The sequence below is a fragment of the Leguminivora glycinivorella genome, chromosome 7 (assembly GCF_023078275.1).
Source record: "Leguminivora glycinivorella isolate SPB_JAAS2020 chromosome 7, LegGlyc_1.1, whole genome shotgun sequence".
NCBI classification, from domain to species: Eukaryota; Metazoa; Arthropoda; class Insecta; order Lepidoptera; family Tortricidae; genus Leguminivora; species Leguminivora glycinivorella.
The window spans coordinates 22155258-22182123 of NC_062977.1; the positions used below are offsets into that span (position 1 = coordinate 22155258).

The window sequence follows — 26866 nt, forward strand, 5'->3', positions numbered from 1 at the left end:
CCGGATTGAAAGTCGCACGCTCTTACCGCTAGACCACCAGCGCTTTTTGTTGTATCTGAAAAATATATTAGTTAAAAATATCTTTAGCTAACACAGAAGTTCTTCATACGAGTAGGTATGACTTTTCCGGAATTCGAAAATCCTTTAAAGAATTTAAGTTGGCAATTTCCATATCCTTTATTTAACCAACATCCCTATCTAACTAACAGACTACCGTTCTAAGCGACATTTGCACCATCCAACTAAGCTAATGAATATGACATGAGGAAACGCAGATACCAGAAACATGGACGATAATTTTCGTAACCGATTGCCCTGTAGTCGCCATCAGATATATAAGAGCGCGCGAGGTACTCAAAAATATCTGAACACGCCTCTAACGCCTAGGCAATAGAGGCGTGTTCAGATATTTTTGAGTACCTCAGGCGCTCCTATATATCTGATGGCGACTGTACCGGACACCGGTCGGGGAACAGTTTTAATCGCAAAGTTCTAAGATTTTATGCAAATATGGAATGAAGGTTCACCGTTGAAATTGACTTTAAAATACTAATTGCAAGACTAGAACGGCAGGCAGCTTGCAAGAGCGAGATGCTAGCACTATTAATAAGTTATCATTAAAGAGACATGGACATACTTTGACCCTGGGCCTTACTACAGTTACTACCAGTCGAACCGGGATATCATATCGCTAAGGCATCTAGATGCTAATGACTGAAATTTTTAATTTCGCGTCAGTAGATTATTATATCTGATATATTTAAAAAAGGGTAGACAATTTTAAAAAGTAGGCGTTTCTTCTACTTCTATGATTACTGATGAGAGTGATCAGCATATTGATTGAGTACATATATTTAAGAATTCCTCTTTAAAGGCTGTGCATGAAATTTATGAGAATTCAATCATAATATAAAAGTTGTCGCGGCACAAATATCTGTGCTGAAAAATGTGGTAATTTTAATCCGATTGCGAAACTTCGCTCAGTCATTAAAATGAGAGTTTATAGTACAAAATCGCATGCAAGTATTCAGCGTCCTTAATATAGTACCGTGCTACCGAGAAATGCTTGCGGCAGTTTGCATCAGATGGCGCTGTCAATCACTCGAAAACGCGGAAACACGGACATAAATACAATTTTCACCAAACCGACCGAGATTTACTCAGTCAAATCAGGATCAATTATCGCCCATGTCGGATATCAAAGAGTTTTAGTCCGGTCGTGTGAGTCCGCCTTAACGCCGTCTATTTCTACGTGTGCATCAATCTGTCCGTCCTCGCACGCGTCCTGCAAAGGGTTGTCACATAAAAAAAAACTTATCGACTGATTTCGAAAATCTGTTGGCGCTTTAATTTTGGCAATTAAAAAAAAGTTGACATATAGGCTTGTTGTTTTAAAACAGGACGAGTGGGGTAAATGTTAAAAAATAACTTAATATTTAAGATAACACTTAATTTACTCTTATCCAAGATTTTTGGTGATACATGCGTCCAGCTTCTTTGTTTTGCGAAAGACATTATAGACAGAATTGATGCAAACATCAATTGACAAATAAATGTGTAAGCATATGAAAATTAGGTCACTAATTCTAGCCGGTCATAAGTGCAATTTAGCGAATATGCACACACGCGCGATGCTTGTTTTATGAATATTATGCAATGATTCAAAGGTTACATGAAGAACAGTATTTAAGAGGTGTATCTGATGCAAAATATTGTTGGCCCTATACACCAGCACTGGGAACAATCTTAAGCACACGGCAATCACCGATGCCCACCGATCCGTATACAAGATCATCTTTTATATTCGTTTTATTTCCTAGGTCGAGTATTGAAAGAAAATTGCTTCAACGTGCGACAAGGTCTATGGCTAGATCGGTTCATACTACGGCATTGCACTGATCAACTCCCGTACTCGATTCGATCGGCAGGGCAGAAACCCGCGTGCACCAATGATAACGAATGAATGATAACATCCCTTGCCGGCGCGGCGTATTATGATTCCAATTTTATCACTTATCCACGTGGATAAAGCATCCGTCACGCTTTGGCAAGTATGTCAGTGTGAGAGTGACAGTTGTCTTATCCACGTGGACAAGTGATAAAACTGTAAGCATGATACGCCGGCTGGATCTGACATCCCTGGCACGTTGGACAGGCCTAAAGCCCGCGCGCCGTTCCAAAACAGCTGACTGCGGCGGACGAACGAATGAATGATAAAATGCATCTGAACTCTGAAGTACGTGGCGCGATCGGCGGCTGGAAATGTGACAATCCATAAGAAAAGGGCCCTTATGGCGGTTTCTAGTTACGGAGATATCGACGTTTTTGTAAAATCGTTCGAAATTATCGATTTTTGAATTTATGCAAAATAGTAAAATATACGAATAGACGTGCAATTGTAGCTTGGTTTCAGTAGTGTACGTTAAGTATTTCTATATTAAAATTCAGCTCAAAGTTTAGTAGAAAAGGGCCCTTATGCCAGAGCGCGTTCGAAAATATGAAAACTGTTGTTAAAAAATGTTGTAATTACTTACAACTTTTGTTTATAAGTTAGTTTATGTTATATAGGTACGATTCAATGAAGTACTTTGATACCTAATTTAAAAATTACCCGATTTAGGTACCTAGTCGTCACTTTAAAATAAAAAAGTTTATTCTTACCGTAAACTGCTGCAACATTGCCTCGTGGCTTCAACTTAAGGAAACAAACACTTTATTTATAAATGCAATTATAGGCACAGTTGATGCCACGTGGCAATGTTGCAGCAGTTGACGGTACGTAGTTTATGAATGGTCCCTTATTGGTGACATTATCGGTGGTAAGATGTGTTTTCTTCCGATATACTAAGTGTCTTAAATAATTAAAAAACAAATATTAAGAATTACAAATCGATCTGGTAGGTACTGTGTGAATTAATAATTATAATAAACGTTTTATGAGAATTACTGATTAATGATCAAGATTTTAAGTTTACTTCATATAACATTTTTTCTTTGGTATTCTGTTATAATACAAGATAAGTAACTAAAATAATAAAATACATTAGCAATGAGTAATTTTTATCTGTGATGGTCATAAGGGCCCTTTTCCCAAATGTATGGGAGTCAATAATTTGTGATTTTTATGTAACTTTAAAAATTTATAAATAAAAAAATAAGACATGCAGAATAATTCTGACACTTTAGTTATAAATGTGTAGACTGATTAAATATAATTTAGAAGTCTCTATACGAAAATTATTATTATTATAGGAGCAGATGTTAAATATTCTAATTGTGATATTCTGATTAAAATATACATATTTAATGAACCATGGGATTTTATTTCTATCCTTAAATGTAAGTTGAAACATATATAACTATGTACTATAGTTCAGATAGCAACATATTAGAAGAAAAGCCAAAAAAATATGTTTTCCTAATTTTTTCTTATAAGCGACTTGCCCTAATCAAAGCTCGATTTTTCATGATCTGGAAGTCGATGAAACACAATCACAACTGATTCTCAAAGAAATGTACCTTGAGATACACAATCAATCGTCATCTATGTAACTTCCAATGGGAACACCCTTAAAGTGAGTTTCAAACTTCTTTTCACGTTTTCTCAAAAGTGCAATACTTAGCATGTGTATGCTTGATGATTTTTTTAAAAAAAAGTACGTGGCCTAGGGCCATGATTTTTTTTGTATTAGATAGCTTATTTAATGCAGATTTAGGATCTGTGCCTAACTCAATACCTGCCATAAGGGCCTTTCTGTGATGGATTGTCACAAATATCTCTTCAACCAAAGAAACCTATTTGAACCAAGAGATATCCAGTTTCCCATATCAGGAAGATTTTAATTACTTGATATAAAACATAAAATGTCTCGATGTTTATTACTTGCACTAACCATTTTATATCTTAACATGATTAGCAAAACAATCTTTTTTTAAAAACTTAATCATTTATTCCAAGAGCGTAAACGTTTTGTTCAGTGATAATTATTACTCAGAAGCAAATCAGCAAGTTCTTAAAAACAAGTATAATATTTCTTGGTTCTAAGTAATAAAATTGTTGTATTTAAGAGTTATGACGGTTTTCGGTTAAGAGTTATGCATAATTAAAGTAAAAGTTAATGTTTCTTGGGGTGAAACAATTAGTTACTTACACCAAATATATACATTTTTCATTTTAAAAGTTCTGACGGTATTAGATGAAGATTTACATGTTTGAAGTTAGATTTAATGTTTCTTGGGGTGAAACAGTAAGTATCTTAAACCAAATATACTTACTTCTTGGATGTCATTTATCTTATTTCATTTAAAATATATAATTTCGAGTTCCCCAGCCAGTTAGAGAGAGAGAGAGAGAGAGAACTGGAGCGGAAGCACGTTTAGGATAGTCCTCAATAATAGCGCGTAGTTCCCAGAGGGAAGCAGGGGGCTATTATGTCGGAATTTGTATTCCTATGATTCGATACATATCAAGTTCCAACCGGCGAGCCTAACCAAATCGGGAAAAATCTTAACACCGCGATGATTAATTCTATGGGCTGGGGTCAGCGCCATCTAGCGGGTTTTTTGGTAACTAAACCGGTGTCGCCGCTCGGCGCGCGAACTAAATCTTGAAGCAAAACTTTATTATTTTTCGATCTAAACGTGTTGATTCTCAAATGGAACTTGTAGGCATTAAATCAAGAATTTGTGATATGAAGCCAAGAATGTAATAAATCTTGACCTAAGTCCGTGTTGATTTTTTATTTAAAACCTGCTCGAATTATGAATGAAGTCTATAAGCATCAAGCCAAGAATTATTATAATCAAGCCAAGATTGTTCCTAAATCTTGAAGTAAAACCTTGATATTTTTTGATTTGAACTTGTTGATTCTCAAATGGAGCTTGTAGACATTAAATCAAGAATTTGTGACACAAAGCCAAGAACTTAATAAATCTTGACATAAATCTGTGTTTATTTTTGTTTTAAGTTATTCTGGAACTTTGAATGGAGTTGCAAAGCATCAAATCAAGAACTATTAAAATCAAGCCAAGATTGAACTAAATCTTGACGTAAAACCGTGTATTTTTTTATTTAAACTTTTATGTCTTGACTGTAGAACGTAAAAGTTAAATTAAGAAATTATGATTTCCTATTAAAAACGCAGAAATCTTGTAGTTAAATTGTGGTAAATCTTCTTTTAACAGGTTTTTATTTTTGCTTTGATAAAGGTTACTTGAACCAAAGACGTTTTTTAAGAACTAAATTATTCATACTAAAACGGTGTAATATTTTGTTGCAAATAAATACTTCTTTGATTCAAATCTGTCCTATTTGTACCAAATGTATATAAAGTTACGACTGAACAATTTTGATTCTTCTTTGAAAAAGGAATATCCCTTTAGTTTAAGACCATGTTATTAGATGAAGAATTATATTATTCCTTTTAAATAACAGTGTTTGAGAGAGTTTTCCGTCTTAAATTAAAATATCTTTTCTATCTGTGTACGTTTTAATTTCCTCTGTGTCATGTGCATACAAGTGCAAAAAATCTTACTAAAATACTAAACCGTGACGTAGGTGAATGGAAAGTGCTTTTGATTTTCAGTGTAAATAGTTAAAAAAAACTTTTTATGAAAATTTTGGACAACTTTTTATTAAAACGCCCTTTTATATATTAAAGAGTTTAAAGACTATCCATAATACTACACATCTTTAAAATGACGCTCACACTTTTAAATCCGGGTAGGTATTCCGTACATAAATAGATGTCATATAAACAAACTCGCACAAGTTCGTCGAACCAGCGTCGCCGTGACCCGAGGTCAATAATAAAATTCTTGCATGACGCACTGAAAAGTGCATTTTACGGCTGTCGGTGGTTTTATAACATTTATAGTCCGTGATGTCAGGGTCTAACACTAAAGTGCGCGATGTACGGCTCTGAGGGCATAATATTGCGAAAATCTAAATATCGTTATTTGCATCTTTATTTGTCTGGCATGTGTGCGCAATAGTGCTGAAGACAGACATTTTGATTTTTAACCGACTTCCAAATCTCAAAAGGAGGTTCTCATTTCGATGGTTTTTTTTAATGCTTGAAACTAAGCCACATATGCTGGTAAATTCGAGGATACGTTTTGAGAGCTTGTTTATCTGTAGGATGCCTTAAACCTATATTTAAAGAGTTCTAACAATGTTTCTACAATTAAATAGACTTACGACGCGTACATTAATTTTATTTACAAATTGATTATACTATTAAATTAACGGCAAAGTTGATCATCTTTCGTTTCAATGAAACTTAATTGCCCATATTTCTTGTACAGTCAACAACACAGCCGTGAATGGAGACATAGTGCCAAAACGATGTATACAGAACTTTCTTGCCTGTACATTATGGTGTGTATACATATTTTTGGCACTGTATTCACAGCTGTGTTGTCGACTGCACGTAACTAGCATATTGAGAAATGCTGATCGATTGATAGCAGCTGTGTAAATGGCCTTTGCACTGACCTTGCGTAAGCAAGACCGGCTCCACGTGGCTTCGTCCATTATGGCTAATCTATAAAAAATGTAACAGTTCCTGGTACGGTACTTATATGACATTTTTTGTTATATGGGAGGCAAACGCTTCTAAATATCCTTTAATCCTTTTACGCTCTTTTTGCTTTGTTTTCGTATCAGTCCGAAAATACCGCGTGCGGCACACAGACAGGTATTGAGCCTCAAAAGCTGGCCAAAATCCATTTTTTTTATTTACGCCGTACCCCTTCTTAACCATTGTTTCTTAAAACTAGAATAACCCCTCCACCTAGTAAAAAAAAATACCACGTGCTAAAGTCATCTATCACCCGTGTAGGCTTAGTCGAAAATTACCGTTCGCCGAAAGCGTCTGCGTGATTGTTCGATGCACTCGAATTTCATTGTTTTCAAAAATTTGTTATTCCTTGATTGGCCCGTTTTGTGTTGGTTTCTAATATGGATTGCAAAGAACCAGGTATGTACTTTATTTAACACTAAATTTTACTTAAATATTAATTGATTTTCTTCATTAATACCCTTGAGAAGTGAGTACCGGGAAATTTTAAATAAAAAGATAAGTTTTTCAAGAACATTGGAATTTTTAATAAGTTACCAAGCATTATCCAGCTAACATTTGAATGACATGTTGAAGAATAGACTTTCCTTTATAATATAAAGTACAGAATAGCCACCCCAATGCACCCGCCTATTTTTGGTGATTTTTTTTTCCGTAAGCACATTCGTTACTTGGTACATGAGATTTTACTTATTTTTACGTTTTTGTGTTTTAGGTTCTTCTGGAATCCGGGTATTATATAGGAATGATTTATTTGCTATTATTAAACGCTCAGACAGCTCAACTTTTAACAAAAAGTTGCAATTTTTGGAGCAAGTATTACTGAATCTATATACGGAAAATGACCACAATATTGCTGACATAAAGCTGAAACTGTCTCGCATCAAGCATTATTTTAAACAAAAATGGACAGCTGCTCTTAATACAAGTGCCAGATTCCTAGATAGCAGCATCGAGTAGCTCAAAGGATGCATATCTCTACCAAAAGCAGGAGTCAGTTCTGGTCGTCCTGAAAAGACTTTCTTAGAGTTGAGCGACAGGAGCAAGAGACATAAAACAGAAATGTCCTGGAAGAAAGCTAATGTAAGCTTTGATGAAAATAACTAATAAAAGTTGAAATATAATATTTAATGTCTTTCAACTTTCAATTTGTCAACCAGGAACCGTTATAGTTTCGCCATGTCTGTCTGTCCGTCCGTCCGTCCGCGGATAATGTCAGTAACCGGTAGCACTAGAAAGCTGAAATTTGGTACCAATATATATATCAACCACGCCGGCAAAATGGTTAAATAAAAAGTGGAAAAAAATGTTTTGTTAGGTACCCCCCCTACATGTAAAGTGGGGACAATTTTTTTTTTTCATTCCAACTACAACGTGTGATATATTGTTGGATAGGTATTTAAAAATGAATACGGGTTTACTAAAATCGTTGTTTGGTAATATTAATATTTTCGGAAATAATCGCTCATAAAGGAAAAAAAAGTGTCCCCCCCCCTCTAACTTTTGAACCATATGTGTAAAAAATATGAAAAAAATCACAAAAGTAGAACTTAATAAAAACTTTCTAGGAAAATTATTTTGAACTTGATAGGTTCAGTAGTTTTTAAAAAAAATACGGAAAACTACGGAACCCTACACTGAGCGTGGCCCGACACGCACTTGGCCGGTTTATTTTACCTTCTTGACCCTTAAATCTTAATAACAAATGGTTAGGAGGCCATTGGAACTTTAAAATAATTTTGGCCAACTTTTTGGGTCAAATACCAGTCTGTGCGGCAGTTCATTCCACAGTTTAGCTGTACGAAGCTAGAAGGTTCTAGAAAGCAGAGTGGTGAAGATGGATATTCTCGGGCGGTCTGATCAATAGCACGGCATACGGTAGTTCTTAATTCCGTATGTTCTGATACGCCTCCTTCCGAACCTAAATACTTGCATGAAACTTCTTTCTGTATACCTTCCTCCTGTGGAGAGTTTTATCGGTTTTAAGGAAGTCGGATCTAATGGGATACTGGATACTGGTGATTGTATCATTACGCTAAAATGTATTTAAAAAATGTCCTTGACTTTCTGTTGAAGTCGGTGCAATATTATAATTTTATCTCAGAGGACCCCTAAAACATTTATCATGCCTCATATCCTTTGTTTTACGCCTTTGGTGGGCCCATAGCGACATCTACCGTAGCAAAAAATAATCCTTTTTGTATCGACTAAGCTATTGGTATTTCCAAATGATTAGACAAGAATGTGCCCTTCCACCAGCTCTATCAATCAAGGGTCAGTTTCATTTGAAGTAGCTCACAGAGTTACGGCTTTGTTCCACCGAGGAGGATGTGTTCCAGACAGAATAAAACTACTACTAGATGCTAAGTTTAGGCTAATCGATAGCAGACGTCGGCCATCTTGTGGTGTCTGCGCATGATCGTACAAATAGCACAACAGCCAATAAGTAGTGTTGGAGCAATCGAGTCTTTTGTTTTGAGTCGATATTTAGACTCGAATCGTGATTTGTGATCAAAAACATTCGAATGTATATACTTGATCGATTCGATTTAAACTTCTGAGTATCTGAGTAAAAGTTTCGAATTTTAAACCCCGAATCAAGTTCTCTATTAGGTTATTTTAATGCTATGTCAAAAAGACTTGCTTGAGCCTCTGAATTTGTACTCGTTTCATCAATCTTCATTATTCATGTTTTAAACATATTGTATATGCGTTCATTATTTGTATATATATAATTTTTTGTTAGTATAAATGTTTATTTCACTTTTGTACGGTATTTTTAAGTACCTACAACATAATATTACAAAATACAAACAAACACTACACTAAAGTTACACTAAAAATAAACGTACGTACAGACTAAAATTAAAAATAAGAACTTAAAAATATAAACAATTTTAAACCAATAAACCGCTCCCAGCCGTTCTCGATGCAAAAGTGCCCGTAACGCATGACAACAGCATTTTCAATTTCTTGAACAAGAAACAAGTTCAAAAAAACCCCAAAAACTGAGTTGAGTCTTACAGTTGGTGACTCGATGGAGAGCCAACACTACTGTAGAATCAGAGTACTAAAGTATTTGCGAATTTACGATCGATTTAAAGTTATCGTCGGTTGATGGGGATTGGGTGAGCTTTGTGGTACGGTGAGGTCGTGTTTAAAGGCCTTTAGGACATAAAGTCTTAAGAGCACAGTTAGAATCACATTGCATCAAAGATAATCGAGTAAAATGTGTAGCCATAGTACATACTTTTACATCTCTCGACACAAGATTAATTATTAATTAGTCTTAGAAAAAAACGTACATCGGTACTATCAAGAAAAATGTACGGTCAACTAGATTGCGCTACACTGATTTACCGAAATTCTTAGCCCGTCGCGTCGCGCGTCGATAAAGAAAATCTGCTTATTAAATCGAGTACCACTTATAATAATAACCCAAATTAACTTTACACGGTGCACGTCAACAGTATGACATTACGCGTAAGCTACTCATTACTACCAGACCAAATCAAAGTCAAAATGATTAAAAGTGCATTATGTTCATTCATCTGTGTATCTAATTACCATCGCCGTAATTGGTTAATTGTTTTACCATAACGTTACATTCATAACGGTTTTAGTACTGTCGGTGACGAAAGTGTTTCGTTTTGCCACCTGTGAGTTGACGTTGTTTTGTAAAGTTTGGTAAGAGAAGGTAAAAGAGAAGACCAACGAGACGTATCAGGACAGACAAGAGCCCTTAAGAAGATGATGATGATGGTAAGAATGTCGAGGGAAGTAGACACACCAAATTGGTATACCTAGCAACTTTGATAGCTCCGACTGTACAAGGTTTTCATGTCAACGTTATTTTATAGAAGTTTGACGTTAAAATATCGCTTGCGCTGACAGGGCTGTCAAAATTGCTATCAACGTAGACTCTAAATAGTTTTTTTTTAATTCCACGTCGGTGGCAAACAGGTATACGGTCCGCCTGATGGAAAGCAGTCACCGTAACCTATGAACGGTTGGATGCCTGCAACTCAAGGGGTGTCACATACGCGTTGCCGACCCATTAGAAACTTGTACACTCCTAAGTCTAAATGATATGAGGCCAAGAATATATAAAATCTGTAAAAAAACGCCAGTAGTAACTTTAACTGCTATACTCATTGTAGGTTTTGTCATCCTGGTACATGTTTTGTTTTCATTTGTTTGTAAAATTGTCATCTTGGCAAGGTTTTGGTGTGAAGAAAAGTAAGGATTTTACTCCAATAGTGCCTTTATTGTATATTCTAACATTAATATACATACATACACATTTTCATAGCCTATTTTCCTTATTCACTGAGTCACATACTTAATATGTCTATAAATTTCCTTGCTGAAAACCACAAAATACCAAAGAAATCTCTCCACGATGGTACCATTTAAAGTACAGTCAATTCAACCACTAACTGGTCGTAATTGTCGTTCGGCTATTGTACCGAAATTAACCTTTAACTGATGCGATCAACGTCCTTTACTTCGCAAAAGACAGTAACTGACAATCCTGGCTAAAACGCCGTATGTCCTTGGGAGATACTGCTTTTTTGCTTAGCTTTAGAAACGGTCGTGCCATAAGCATCATGATCGTGCTCTGTTGATGGAAAACGGTTTTTCATCTGACGAAAAAGGTTTATTTGGTTATTAACCTATATTTTTGGCAATTATTGCCCTATTTGGATGGTAAAGGCTGTTTAATCTACAATCAAAATTATGAAGAAGGAGATAATGTTGTAAACTGGGTCTCATTTAGCGTATTCAGAAGCTTATTATAAGTAAGACTCACGTGTCTCGTGCAGGGCTCGTAACTTTCATGCCGATGACATCAATTTGACGTCACACTGCTTATAGGATGATTCAAATAGTTTTGTGGCGGCCTGCTTGGCTAGCAATTGACCGCGCGCCTGCGCGATACGCCACCACCGCTGCCGTGGCAACGAGGAAAAACGGTTACTTCAACTGAGAGCTAAAATCGGGTTTCGCAATTTCTCGTTGCATATAAATAATTATAAATACTGTAACATTATGTACATATCTTTAATGTAAATACATCTGTAAATAGCATCTGCGTATCTTTCCTGTAAGTACTACCATCCTTACCTGCATACCTGCTAGCACTCCACATTGGTGACCATCCGACAGCACGAAGATGTCGAAGGAAAATTTAAGTAAGGAGTGTGTGGACGCGACCGAGGAGGCGCAGGTATGTAAGGTTGGCGTCCGCGTACCGCCGTTCAACGCGGACGAGCCCGCACTGTGGTTCGCGCAAATAGAAGCTCAATTTCAACAGAGCGGGAGCACTATGATGCTTCGCAGTTACAGAATGTGTACCAAGAGTTGGTAAGCGGTGAAACACAATTGAGTAGGGACTCCAAACACATAGTATTCTTTAATAGTAGTAATAAGTTAAAAAAGTACATTAAGATTAATAGGTATATTAGGAGAACCCAAAAGCTGATCAAAGGCCAGGCATGTATTAAAAAATATAGTAAATTAAAACATACATTAACAGTTATGAAAAATAGGGTTCAAGACTGTCATTCAGAGCTGGAAGTCAAGGAATCAAATTTTCTGAAATTAAATGCCGACATTAACAGGCTGAAAGATGAGCTTTTGGCAGTATCCACCATGTATGAGACTACTAAAAAACAAGTTGAGGAGCACATACAGGCTTTTAATAGATTGCTGCTAGAAAATAGAGATTTGGAGGAGCGGTGTAAGGCATTATTAAATGGAAAACATTGTAATTGTGGCCAAATGCCACCAGCAAAGATTATTCAAGCCGATGTGGCCCACGACACAACTAGGCATGCGGCAGTAGTTAAACAGCCCCTAGAGCAGTCAGTAAGACTGTTGTTTTTTCAGATCAGATTGGGTTAGGAATGGGCCCATTATTGAGCTACCAGTTAGAGCAACAAGTGACAAATTACTGTTATCAAAACATTACTTTGTCTCATTTATGTGACCTTATTTCAAAGGGATGTTATGATAGCAGTACTACATTAGTAATTTTATTAGGAAATAGTCTTAATGTAGATAAGCTTAGCATAGATAAATTGATGTCCACACTAAATGTTATTGAAAAATCTGGTGTGGGGAAAATTATATTATGTGCACTACCTTATGCAGAAAATGTATCATATGACTATAATTGTAAGATAGCTTACTATAATTCTTTAATGTACCATGCCATAGCTGTTAATAAAAAGTACCATTTCTTTGACTTAAATAAATTCATTGAGCGCTTCATGCTAGCTCCACGGAAGGTATTTTTGCCAAAGAAATTATTTGTATATTTAGTGGAGTTATTGGCCTTCAATATTGAGCCAAATAGATGTAATAGTGTTATATATAAGTCTCAGTCAGCTGACAAAGCCAAGGACCCCATGCCTCATTTAAACTAGATTGTAAGACAGCGGAAAAACACCTGAATATGAACGTTGTTCACCAGAATATTCAGGGTTTTTCCAGCAAAGAATTAGAAGTAGGATTATTTTTAGATAGTAATAATGTTGAAGTTATGTGTATTACTGAACATTGGTTGAAACAAGAACAGTTGATATTTGATTATGTTAATTTTAAATTAGCTAGTTTTTTTGCCAGAAAATCTGCTGCTCATGGTGGCTCCCTTATTATTGTTAAAAATTGTATGAAGTGTAAAGAGCGCAAAGATGTTGTAAAATATTCCATAGAAAGAACTATAGAAATTTCATGTGTTGAATTAGACAGATATATTATTGTATGTGTTTATAGACCACCATCAGCTGACTTCAGCATATTTGAATCTACAATGGAAAATGTTCTGAATTTAGTATGCAAGGGCCAAAAACATGTTATTGTATGTGGAGATTTTAATGTTAACTTGCTCGAGTCATCTAGTAATACTGTTAAAATGTTCTGTTTGTTTAAATCATTTAATTTATTTAATTTATTTCTTGAACCTACCCGGGTAGGTGTGACTAGTGCAACATGCCTAGATAATATTTTTTGTAACTGTGAATTTATAGATAAGAAATTATTTAACTGTTTTCATTCCGATCACAGCGGCCAAAGGGCAGCTTTCTTAAACGTTATTCATGATACTCCACAAACAATAACATATAGACCCATTACTGGATCTCGCTTGGAATCATTCAAAAATGAAATTCTACATAGTTTGTCTATAATACCATTTTCGCATTATGACTGTAATCATTTGTATCAAGATGTTTTCAATGTAATTCTTAATCAATTTAATAACAATTTCAAAGTGAAATCTATTAGTGGGTCAAAAGTTAAAACAAAGTTTAGTGAATGGGCTACTGTAGGTATTCACAAAAGTAGAAAAAGACTTTATGAACTTTATGGTGAGAGAGAGCTGAACAAGAATTCAGAATTCCTGGACTATGTAAGAAACTACTCAAGAATCTTCAAGAAAGTGTGTTTAACTGCCAAGAAAAACTTTATTAGTTCTAAATTGAAAGTGTCGGACAACAAAGTGAAAACAACTTGGAGTATTATAAATAAAGAAGCTGGTAAATGTAAATCACGCGATTGTCAAGTCAACATTGTATCAGATAATCAACAAATAGTGTCGAACAGCGATGTTGCCTCGGCATTCGAAGATTATTTCTCAAATATAGCCGTTAACACCACAAAATGTTTACATTCTTCTGCGGCTCAAGCCCATTCATTACTTTGTGCTAATGTTAAGAAATGTAATAATTCATTTGAATTTAGTCAAGTAGACTCTGTAAATATTGTTAAAACATTCAAGTCACTCAATTTAAAGAAAACGGAAGACTTATGGGGAACATCAGTTAAAGTAATTAGTCATGTCATAGATATAATAGCACCTTACTTGGCCGTAATATATAATATTTCAATTTCACAAGGCACCTTTCCAGATCTTATGAAATGTAGCAAAGTCATACCGCTTTTTAAATCGGGTGATTCGAGTGATATAACCAATTTCCGTCCCATATCAATACTTCCTGTACTAAGTAAAGTCTTTGAGAAGCTAATGTTAAATGATCTACTGGGACACTTCAACAGACATAGATTACTTACAAGCAAACAGTTCGGTTTCACAAGGGGCCGTTCCACGACCGATGCTGCTTCGGTACTCATTAAACATATATATAATTTTTGGGAAAATTCTTGTGATGCAATTGGCATATTTTGTGATCTTTCAAAAGCCTTTGATTGTGTGGATCATGGAACGCTCATTTTGAAATTAGAACATTATGGTTTGTCTATAAATGCCCTAAACTTTATGTCTTCTTACCTTAGCAATAGAACACAAACAGTAGTTGTTAACAAAACTCGCTCTAGCGGGACTGTAGTCCAATTAGGAGTGCCACAAGGCTCAATTTTAGGTCCATTCCTGTTTTTGGTTTATATAAATGATTTGCCATGTATAGTGAAAAACTTTTGTGAAATAGTACTTTTTGCTGATGATACATCACTGCTTTTTAATGTTGACCGAAAATCTACGGATTACAATGTAATTAATAGCACGTTAGCTGATGTACTGCAGTGGTTTACTGTCAACAATTTACTTCTTAATTCTAAGAAAACCAAATGTATTCGATTTTCTCTGCCGAATGTTAAACCAATCGATACAAAAATACTTTTGAATGATGAATGCTTAGAGATGGTAGATACAACACTGTTTCTTGGTTTAACATTGGACAAAAATCTACAATGGAGTCCTCATATAAAGAAACTAGCAAGCAAATTAAGTTCAGCCGCATACGCCGTTAGGAGAATCAGGCAACTGACTAATGTTGAGACAGCTCGCCTAGTGTATCATAGTTATTTTCACAGTGTAATGTCATACGGTATTCTGGTTTGGGGCAAAGCAGCTGACATACAGACTATCTTTGTATTACAAAAGAGAGCCATTCGTTCTATTTACAACTTAGGAACACGTGAATCAGTAAGAGAACTCTTCAAAGAAATTAATATCTTAACTGTAGCTTCCCAATACATTTATGATAGTATAATTTATGTTGTTAAGAATTTAGACTGTTTCACTAAGAATTCTGATATCCATAATTATAACACTAGAAACAAAAATAAGCTTGCCATAAAGAAGTTTCGTGTCCGTAAAGTACAGAAGTCATTTGTTGGGCAATGCATTCATTTTTATAATAAGTTACCTGACACTGCTTTGAGATTACCCCTCCCAGCTCTTAAGAACTACTTAAAAAAATCATTGATGTTAAAGGCTTATTACAGAGTCGAGGACTATTTGACAGACAAACATGCATGGCCCGAACCAGAAACTACAAAAAACGAATAGCAATTAAAATAATTGTATTATGTATAGAGGACACAGTTCAGATAAGAAAGCACATCAAATATTTTATATTTTATGTTGTGTAGGTAAATTACATATTTAATGATATTGAGATTCATATTATCTTTTTCTTCTATGACAATTTGATATGTTTTCTCTGAAGAAGAACGACGTATTATTAAGCATTAATATAATTTATTGAAATTGATTTCCATAGAGTACCTAGTCTGTTCATATTCTTTGATGAATACTTTTGCATGTTAAATTGTATGTTGTTATTTAATGCATGTTAATTATAAGATGTAATGTTTTGAAAAGAAGTTGCCCGCCGAGTTTCTTGCCGGTCCCATAGTGGATACCCCCCTCCCAACTGAGGGGGGACTGAAATCTTCTCGAGGCTGAGGCGTAGGGTTAGAGCCGGCGTAGCTTTATTTGACGTTCATATGCGCATTGTAATATGCCTACTTGAAAAATAAATATTTCATTTTCATTTTCATTTTCATTTTCATTTTCAACTTTCAAAGATCACACAGGATGATACAAAATTTTATTACGTCGCCGGGCAGCTGGAGGCGCGGTATGCGATGGAGGTAAAAGACGTAATAACTAACCCTCCCGCTGCCGATAAATATGGAAAAATTAAGGCGGAACTAATTCGGAGACTCTCCGCGTCTCAGGAAAAACGAACGCGGCAATTATTAGTTCATGAAGAACTCGGCGACCGTAGCCCGTCCCAATTTTTACGACACTTGCAGAATCTTGCCGGTACCGCTGCGACTTCGGAACTTCTACAAACAATCTGGTGCGATCGTTTGCCACATAATGTGCAGACTATACTTGCGTCGCAGTCTGACCAGTCTTTAGATAAGCTCGCCGATCTAGCTGACAGGGTGTACGAGTTAGCTCCATCGACGCCCCGCGCTCCACAGGTAGCGACTACTTCTGCCACCTATACAGCGTGTCCAGTTTCGCCCACCGACGCCTTGATGCAACAAGTCAACGAACTAACCAGGCAAGTAGCTATGTTAACTAGTCAGTATCAAAGAGGACGCACAAACTCACGCTCGCGCTCCGCGTCAAGATCTAGAAGACATAGCCGCTCTCGCTCAAGGATGTCACAGCCGCCGCCAAACCATCCACACTGTTTTTACCACTTCAACTTTGGCGAAAAAGCACACAAATGTAGTAAGCCCTGCAACTTTGAATCGGGAAACTCCCCGGGCGGTCGGAACTAGCGGCCAGCGACTGCCCTACCTCCAAATCTGGCCGTCTATTTGTCACCGATCGGACTTCAAAAATACAGTATCTCGTGGACACAGGATCCGATTTATGTGTTTTTCCCCGGTCGGCTGTCAAGACGCCATGCCCTCAATCGAAGTTTGACCTAGTGGCAGCCAACAACTCCGTCATCCACACCTATGGACCTATGCTACTTACCATCGACTTAGGTCTAAGAAGAGCTTTTCCGTGGAACTTCACTATAGCCGATGTGTCAAAACCGATCATTGGAGTAGATTTCCTCATCTATTACGACTTGCTGGTAGACTGCCGGAACCGTCGCTTAATAGACAACCTTACGTCACTTTCGGTAGGCGCTATTCCCTACAAGTCGTCCGATAATATAGCTTCTATCAAAACTGTTGCCGGCGATACACAATTTCACGACATTTTACGCGAATATCCCGCCATCACAAAACCACCAGGTAGGCACTCTCCGTCAAAACATAACACAGTTCACTTCATCAAGACCACGCCCGGACAGCCAGTATCCTGCAAGCCTCGCCGCTTAGATCCGACGCGAATGCAGGCTGCGAAGAAGGAGTTCGAGGATATGCTAGCATCTGGCATAGCTCGGAGGTCGCAAAGTCCCTGGTCTAGTGCACTTCACTTGGTAAAGAAAAAGATGACACCTGGAGACCTTGTGGTGATTATAGAGCACTCAATGCTAGAACCATCCCTGACTGCTACCCCATTCGTCATATTCATGATTTCTCGCATCAACTGTCAGGATGTACCATCTTCTCCACCATCGACCTGGTTAAGGCTTACAACCAGATAGCCGTGAATCCTGACGACATACCCAAGACCGCAATAACCACTCCATTTGGGTTATTCGAGTTCCCATATATGTGTTTTGGGCTAAGGAACTCGGCGCAGACCTTCCAGAGGTTTATAGATGAGGTCTTGCTTGGCCTGGATTTCTGCTACGGGTACATCGATGACATACTCATTTTTTCAAGTTCACTTGAGCAACACAAGGATCACCTTCGTCAGTTGTTCGAGCGTCTGACGCAGTACGGCGTGTGGATTAATACTTCCAAGTGCTTATTCGGCCAATCTGAAGTCACTTTCCTGGGTTATCGTGTGACAGCTTCAGGTACCAAGCCCTTGGAATCTAAAGTACAAGCCATCCAGGAGTATGCCGTCCCTAAAACAGTTAAGGAGTTAAGGAGATTCCTGGGTATGATAAACTTTTACCGACGTTTCGTGCCCAACGCTGCACAACTTCAAGCTCCACTTCACACCATTTTATCAGGTCCGAAGATCAAAGGTTCACATCCAGTTAACATGACTCCTGCATTGCTGAAGGCTTTCGAAGACTGCAAGTCATCACTGTCTAAAGCAACACTCCTTGCTCATCCGGATCCTTCTGCTCAACTGGCCATCTTTACTGACGCATCTGACACTTCTATCGGCGCAGTACTTCAACAGCTTGTAGAAGGTTCCTGGCAACCTTTGGCATTCTACTCACACAAGCTTACCCACAGAGCAAGTATAGCCCGTACGACCGAGAACTCTTAGCAGTGTACGAGGCCATACGGTACTTCAGGCACATGATCGAAGCTCGAGATTTTATGGTGTATACAGACCATAAGCCACTTACCTTTGCTTTTTCTACTAACCGAGATAAATGCTCGCCAAGGCAGTTTAGATACCTGGACTTTATCTCGCAATTTACTACGGATATAAGATACTTACCTGGAACTCTCAATGTTGTCGCTGACGCCTTGTCTCGCGTCGAGGAACTCACCGTCTCTATTGATTATCAGGCGCTTGCAAGATCTCAGGAAGCTGACCCTGAGCTGCAAGACCTACTTTCCCACGGTTCCTCGCTCAAACTGCAGAAGATGCCTACACTTGACAATACCTTAACTGTCTTCTGTGATACTTCTACTGGACAACCTCGTCCATATGTCACCCCAGAGTTCCGCAAACAAGTCTTCAGCCAGCTACATCAACTTCATCATCCTGGAGGCTCAGCTACTGTGCGACTGGTCTCAGAGCGATTCGTATGGCCAGGGATTCGCCGAGACTGTAGAGAGTGGGCTAGGCAGTGCTTGAAATGCCAACAGAACAAGATCACCCGTCATACCATTTCACCACTTTCCACTTTCACCACTCCATCCTCGAGGTTCGCTCATATTCATCTCGACCTCGTAGGGCCCCTTACCCCGTCTTCTGATTTCAGATTCTGCCTTACCGTCATCGACAGATTCACTCGATGGCCTGAGGTGTTTCCACTCAGAGACATCACTGCTGAATCCTGTGCATCCGCTCTGGTATCTGGCTGGTTTGCCAGGTTCGGATGCCCGCTACGGGTAACCACAGACCGTGGTCGCCAGTTCGAGAGTCAACTCTTCAATGCTCTCACCTCCATGGTTGGTGCTCACCACTACCGCACCACCGCATATCATGCTGCGGCTAACGGGATGATTGAAAGGCTACATCGACAACTCAAATCTGCCATCATGTCGCACTCATCATCATCAACGTGGACCGAAGCTCTTCCTCTCATCCTACTGGGTATCCGGAGTGCCGTGAAAGAAGATCTTCAGGCTACTCCCGCAGAGCTCGTATATGGTGAGACGCTCCGTCTACCTGGGCAGTTCCTCTCACCTATGCCCGACTATAAAGTAGGAGATGTCACAGAATATGCTACTCGCTTACGCTCTCACATGGCCAACCTTTCTCCAAGACCAGCTTCGTGGCACATCAAATCAACTCCCTTTTACATCCCACGTGGCTTAGAGACTTGTTCCCACGTTTTTCTTCGAGTCGACCGTGTCCGCAGCTCACTTGAACCACCCTATGAAGGCCCGTATAAAGTCATGAGACGACAGAAGAAATTCTATTCCATTGACATAAAGGGCAAGCTAAACAATGTGACGGTGGATAGACTGAAACCTGCATATATCATGCGTGAAGAATCGCCTCAACCACCTGAGTTAGGCAGCAATGATGTCGACGTAGAGAAGCAGACGAGAAGTGGAAGACACGTCAGGTTCCCTGCTAGATATCGACCGTAGTTACGGTCTGGCCAGGGGGAACATGTGGCGGCCTGCTTGGCTAGCAATTGACCGCGCGCCTGCGCGATACGCCACCACCGCTGCCGTGGCAACGAGGAAAAACGGTTACTTCAACTGAGAGCTAAAATCGGGTTTCGCAATTTCTCGTTGCATATAAATAATTATAAATACTGTAACATTATGTACATATCTTTAATGTAAATACATCTGTAAATAGCATCTGCGTATCTTTCCTGTAAGTACTACCATCCTTACCTGCATACCTGCTAGCACTCCACAGTTTTATTGTAATAATTAATCACTATTCATTAATCAATTTTTATCATGTACAAATGACTTCAAAAGTAAGCTATTCATACGTGGAATAATTAATACCTATTTACTTGATACAACCTACTTGATACGAAAAGGAAACAATTTGTTTTATTTTTATAATTTATTGAAATATCAAACTATTAGTAACAATATGTTTGTTACTAATAGTTTGATATTTCAATAAATTATAACACTTTCAATAAATAATAACAATATGTTTGTTACTAATAGTTTGATATTTCAATAAATTATAAAAATAAAACAAATTGTTTCCTTTTCGTATCAAGTAGGTTGTATCAAGTAAATAGGTATTAATTATTCCACGTATGAATAGCTTACTTTTGAAGTCATTAATCAAATGAATGTAAAAAATAAACAAATAATTTACTTTTCACGTATCAAGTAAGTATTAATTATTTCACGTATGAATATATAATATTAGTTTTGAAGTCATGATTAAAATGATTTATGTCTCGTGTAAGTAGATGAATGTCATATGAAACCATAATCATGTTGCTGTAAAGTTTGAATACCTACTGATCAAGTTTAGGTTAGATATGTGTAAAAACCTTGAAGACATATTAAAAGTCATATTTTATTAACTTTGATTTACAAGAAAAAGTGAATGACGACACACTGTAAACATGTTCCTCATATTTCGTCTTGCTCATCATCTGACCCCCGATCCAAGGCTTTTTGCGAGACAATTTGCATGCAATTGCAAAGCTCTCGTTCTCCGGGACTATTTTGAAAACTACTTTTTACCGCATTTTTTCGTAGTTTTGAGCCAGATGAACTAACAGTAGCGCACAAGGAAGCTATCCAGTTAGAAAAGTACGGAACCGGAGTGAACGGTAATTATTAAAGGGCGCCCGTTACGCGAGGCGGACGCGCGTATGGCGAGGCCCTTATTAGAAGGCAACGGAGATGCGCGCCTCTGCCTTATGTGTAGTGTGTTACATACGCGTGTGGTAGGTACTTCTGTGATTTATGTCTTATGTAACAAGGGCTTTAAGATAAATCGTGTATAGAGTCTAAGTCCAAGCTTAGTTAACAGTTGTTTTGACAGCCCAGCCGTTGAAAGTGTTTTTTTAAAACGTCAATGAAATTACCTTTGGACTATAAGAACGGCTATCAACTCTGTTTGACTGTGAACTGTGAAGTCATCGTTTGACCCTAAACATCGTCAATTGGTGCACAGTATAATCATAATCAACCTTTACTTATTACGAACAGCGCATTGTATTGGATGGCGCTAGGCCGGGAAAACGCTAATAGGTTAATGAAGAAGAAGATTGTATAAAACAGGCTTGTCGTTAAAAGGGTTAATAATTTTGACCACACCAACTGGTAAAGGCTTACTTTGCTATTCGAAAACAGATAGCAAAATTGCATTTTATCCACAAGAGTGCAAAGTAATTTCATACAAATTTTAACTTGACATCTTGAGCTGGCTGGTAGAATTTATCTATAAATGATGATTTTGAATCATAAATATTGAATAAAATGATAGATTTAATTTAGTTTCATGTTTTATAGTCAGTATTTTATTCGTATTGGTATGGTGAAAAATTTTGTGTTTCACTCGGTGGCAAAGTTTGTTTAACCTTCGTGTTGAAGAAGAACGCTCAAGATTCCACTTTATGAACCACTCGCTACGCTCGCGTTATTGGAATCTTTATGCTCGGGTATCAATATTGGGCCTGCGGTTAAACAACAACTTTGCCCCCTTGTAAAACAAATAACTATTACGCGTTATTAAATATTGTACATATATCAAAAATATAAAGGAATCATTACTCAAATTAGCAACGGTTAATGAAAAGTTCCGTAGCGTGAAAATTCCTAACTACACAAAGTTGCAACATCTAGGTAATAGATAACTTAGATAAGACACAAGTAGCGATTCAGTATCTGCCGTATCGTGTAACCGGCGAATATTAGAGAGGTCGGAGGCCCTCCGATGGTGTCGAGAGTGTCGAGAACCGTTATACAGCTAATTAGTGCGGGGTTTGACTGTCGATATCGATAAAATCGACGGCTGTAAACTAATAAGAAGATTAGGATACGGTACTTTACTATAATAGCGAGAAGTACTGTTTATGAAATGCAGGGATAGAGTTCATGTAGCGTACTATCACTAGTATGTAAGTAATGTGTAAGTAATGAATGATAGCTTGATTTTAAGCGATGGATGGATTGTGGGAAAGAAAATATGAGAAAGAAAGAACTGTTGAGATGAGGTGACGAAAGATAGAGGAGAATGGAAGAGGAAGACAAGTACCGACCCCACATAAAGTGGGATAAGGGTAGGAAGAAAGAGTGTGATTTTAAAATTAGTTTTCTTTTATACCAAACCTATATGTGAAAAGTCGGTAAAAAAATAAACGAACCAAAATAAGTTCGCTATAGACCTATTTATTAAACAAAGAATAGGAATCCTATACCTAACATACATGTGTGCATTAATTTTATGTAAAGTTTTGATCAAAAACTATTGAATAGAAGTCTTAGTCCCTTAGAATAGAAGTCTGCTTCCATTTTATTTTAGTAAATTTATAGTTCGACGAATTGATTTCCATATTAGTTTAAGTTATCACGAAACAAAGTCGTTCATCGATCCCATTTTTGGAAGGATTATGCCAAAAACATCAATTTAAATATTTCCAAACATAAAAACATAAATTAATCACCTGTTTTACATTCGAACGGTATAAATATGGATTATTAAAATCGGCAAGCTATCGGTCCTTGACCCCAACCTACTTTGTTCGACCTTGCACTTACTGACTCATCGGTGCGGTCACGATTGTCTCGAATACTGTGATATTGTGTACCTTACTGTTTTTATGTTAAGGATACTGAAGCAATCCTTAAAGGGGGTATGCGCCGAGAGTCGGACATATCTAAAATCTACACACTAGAGAGCCAGGGGCATACTGGGCATAGCCTATGACCATTGTATATCGACAAAACACAAACGAATATTTTTTTCTTGATAATGATGTTACGTCCTTACTCGATAGATTAATTTGAATTAGTAATGTTTTTTTTTTACTCTCTTTTCCAATCCACACTAATATTATAAATGGAATAGTGTGTTTGTCTGTTTGTTTGTCCGTCTTTCACGGCAAAACAGAGCGACGAATTGACGAGATTTTTTAGGTGGAGATAGTTGAAGGGATGGAGAGTGACATAGGCTACTTTTTGTCTCTTTCTAACGCGAGCGAAGCCGCGGGCAAAAGCTAGTCCTTTATAAAATAACTAGTTACATATTGTATGACACATTGTGAAAAGAGTTGGATTTTTTTAAGATGTCCGGATTATAGGAGCATCTCTTGGGCATCATTCATCAATAAAAAAACTCTAATATACCTATCGAATTGAGAATCAAAATGACAATGTTTTACCAATTTTGTATACTTATGGATATCTAGAGTCTAGATTCTAGACAATTTAGCAAGAGTTGGGTATTCTAGGTTTTATTCCATAAGCTCTATTAGAATCTGTCTAAAGTTAGTGTTTAAGTTAGTACGTAATTAATATCGCTAACGGCTTTCCCATAAGGCAGGTTTATAGGAATGCATGCTGGCAGGTTCCGTAGGAATTTATTGTTTTATTATAATAACTATAAGGTGGAGTTTTTTTGTTATAACAGGGTGTGAATTTAATTTGGATTTATTATGATACGATAGGTTGTAAAAAGATGCATAAGATTAAAACGAATATGACAGAACTACATTCATTGTAACTTTTTAGCTTCTCATTAACATCTTATTTATAATAATCGTAGATTTAAATATTTAATTAGAGTTACGTTAGTAATACGACAAATAAATAGGACTAATGTTAATGTTACACATTAATACGAGTACAATCTTCAAACTCTGATATAGCCAACTGCCAAATTCTGCAATTTTATAGGCAGAGTTGATTTACCTAAGTTGTAAGGTAACCTACTCATATTACATCGTCTCTACTTTGAAAAAAAAAAAAAACTTTTTTATCTCACAATGCTCACCAAAGTAAAAACGCAGTAACTCTCTATGCATGCCATACATAGTTACTACATTGTGTTCTTCATTGACAGAATTCCGAAGTAGTGATGATATGGATTATATTATATTATACATTTTATAACTTAATACTTATACTATATTTATATTATAAAATCGTTATCGCGTCTTGTGCGCGTGCCCGGTCACGCTTTGCCAACCCATGCAACAATAAAAGAGCGCAAGCGCCAAAGAAAACCCTACATTCATAAGACCTGTTGCGCCCGCGCAGAAAATCCGTCGCTGCCAGTGAAACGCGCTTTCCTCGCACCTGCACTTTGACACGATGGAAAATTGGCATTTCACTTACAAATAGACTTAAATACAGTTCAATTCACAAGCTGTTTTAGCATGTATGGTTTTAGCGATTAAGAATACAGTTGCTTGAATATTTTAGTGTACTTTGGCCGTTTTATAAAATGTGCAATTTAAGTACTTATGGTCAGCTTTCTATGGGACAAATTTAGGTTTATTACTGTTCGTGTAATGAGTACTTATTTAATTACTTAATATAATAAATTATTATAATTGATGTTTAATGAAAGTTCTTTTTGTTTACAGGTATGTGAATACAATATTTTCAAGCTTCGAAATTGTTCAAGAAATTCAGAGTTTTGTGAGTATGTAAATGACAGGACATATCACTGAGGAAATCTGTACGGTTTCATTTTATAAAATATTTACTTTTTTTTTGGTGTTGCGTGTGTCCAGGCGATATTAATGGATTACCTACCATCAGTGGTTATAAAAGAAAACGAAACTGTGAAGCAGTGAAGGTTGCCACGCCTACACCACAATTTAACCCATATCCCATAGTCGCCTACGACACCCACGGGAAGAAGGCTCACCGCAGTGACATTGATACTCAACTTGACACCGACATATCTGTGCCTATTTCTGGGTAACATTATTACTCAGCGTCAATATTTCCTTGTTGAACAGGCAATAAACGGCGAAGTGTCACCACAGTATAATAAAGCGTACTATCGTACAGTATGGTCACTCCCGCTCCCCGCTGAAAGCGCCGCCCACCCCCTCTCGGTTACCCCACAGTTACCGCCTGTCAAAAACGCGAACAGTCGACCTGTCATAGATATCTCACTCATACAAGCGTGGTACGTGTTCACCTACATGAGCTTAGAATGTGTGCTAGGAACGCGCCTCTTACATATATTTGATCGCCATGTGTCCGAGATGTGGTGTCACTGTCGGGCGACAATTGTCACTGTGGTTAAACAGGCCTCAGGCGATCGTCTGTTCTACTGTGTAGTAAAAAAGTATGATTCTAAAATAAGTACCTTAAAATGCAGAAAACATCAACATTGTTGATTTCTTGGACATTTGATACTTAGCAATAATGAACTATGGCGTCGGAATACTCGCAATTAGAATGTAAACTTATTAGTTGTAAGCTTATATGTATATACAGATACACGCATTATTTATAATCCTTATTGGATAGATGCTAAATGGCCATTAGTTCCCACGCCGCAATGCCTTCACATACATATTAGAATAACTTTGCGAATGCATGCAACTTTCCTCACGTTTTCATCACGTCTTTCGTATTTTATGTTTGATAAATGGGCTGTCTACAATATACTGTCTTTTAACACACATTTCACTGGATAAAATGGGATTTTCATGTAGTTAATAACCTAGTTCGTTCAAAGAAATAGAACTACTAATCCTATACATTGAGTATTTGAAGTTTTTTAGTACAGTCAGCAGCAGTTATAGTTCGTCCGGCGGTGTAAGAGCCAAAAATGAACTTGACACGATCTTATTTTTAAGACAATAAGAGCGTGTCAAGTTCATTTTGTAACAAGTTTTATGGCTTTTAGCTCTTAGACCGTCGGACAGACTTACTCGATAACGCAAACGTTACATTTATAGATAAAGTCATGGTAAATCCTCTTAAGAGGATACGGTAGCGAAAATGCTAAAATGGAAAGGAGCCCCCCTTTCAACTTGGGAATTTTGGTTAAATATACAAGTGTTATTAACTAGATTTATCGAAAAAAAATTGTCCATTAAGAACAACTCAGTCAAAAGATATTTCAAAAAAATCTTTAAAATCGAGGTTCCGCTCTCGACTCTTTCCTCCTTCAAAACTTAATCAGAACGAAATTTGAGAATCTGAATAACAATGAAATAATCTATGTCGGACCGTTTAGCTTTTTAGGGTTCCGTAGTCAACTAGGAACCCTTATAGTTTCGCCATGTCTGTCTGTCTGTCCGTCCGTCCGTCCGTCCGTCCGTCCGTCCGTCCGTCCGTCCGCGGATAATCTCAGTAAC

General features: G+C 37.2%; 2 protein-coding genes across 2 annotated transcripts in view; both read left to right on the forward strand.

Annotated features, from left to right (window-relative positions):
* LOC125227885 (protein outspread) overlaps nt 1-26866 on the forward strand; it is a 489387-nt gene that overhangs the window by 38641 nt on the left and 423880 nt on the right.
* Nucleotides 11482-17795, forward strand: LOC125227886. Its single transcript, XM_048132280.1, has 2 exons — nt 11482-11889; nt 16401-17795. The coding sequence occupies exons 1-2, from the start codon at nt 11758-11760 to the stop codon at nt 17124-17126; spliced, it is 858 nt and encodes a 285-aa protein (XP_047988237.1). The 5' UTR covers nt 11482-11757; the 3' UTR covers nt 17127-17795.

Bases quoted from the DNA above. Each gene is read 5' to 3' on its own strand.
- LOC125227886 (XM_048132280.1), top strand. From the start codon at position 11,758: ATGTCGAAGGAAAATTTAAGTAAGGAGTGTGTGGACGCGACCGAGGAG. The intron at 11,890-16,400 runs TTTCAACAGAGC...TTTCATTTTCAT, and splicing joins TCGCGCAAATAGAAGCTCAA to TTTCAACTTTCAAAGATCAC.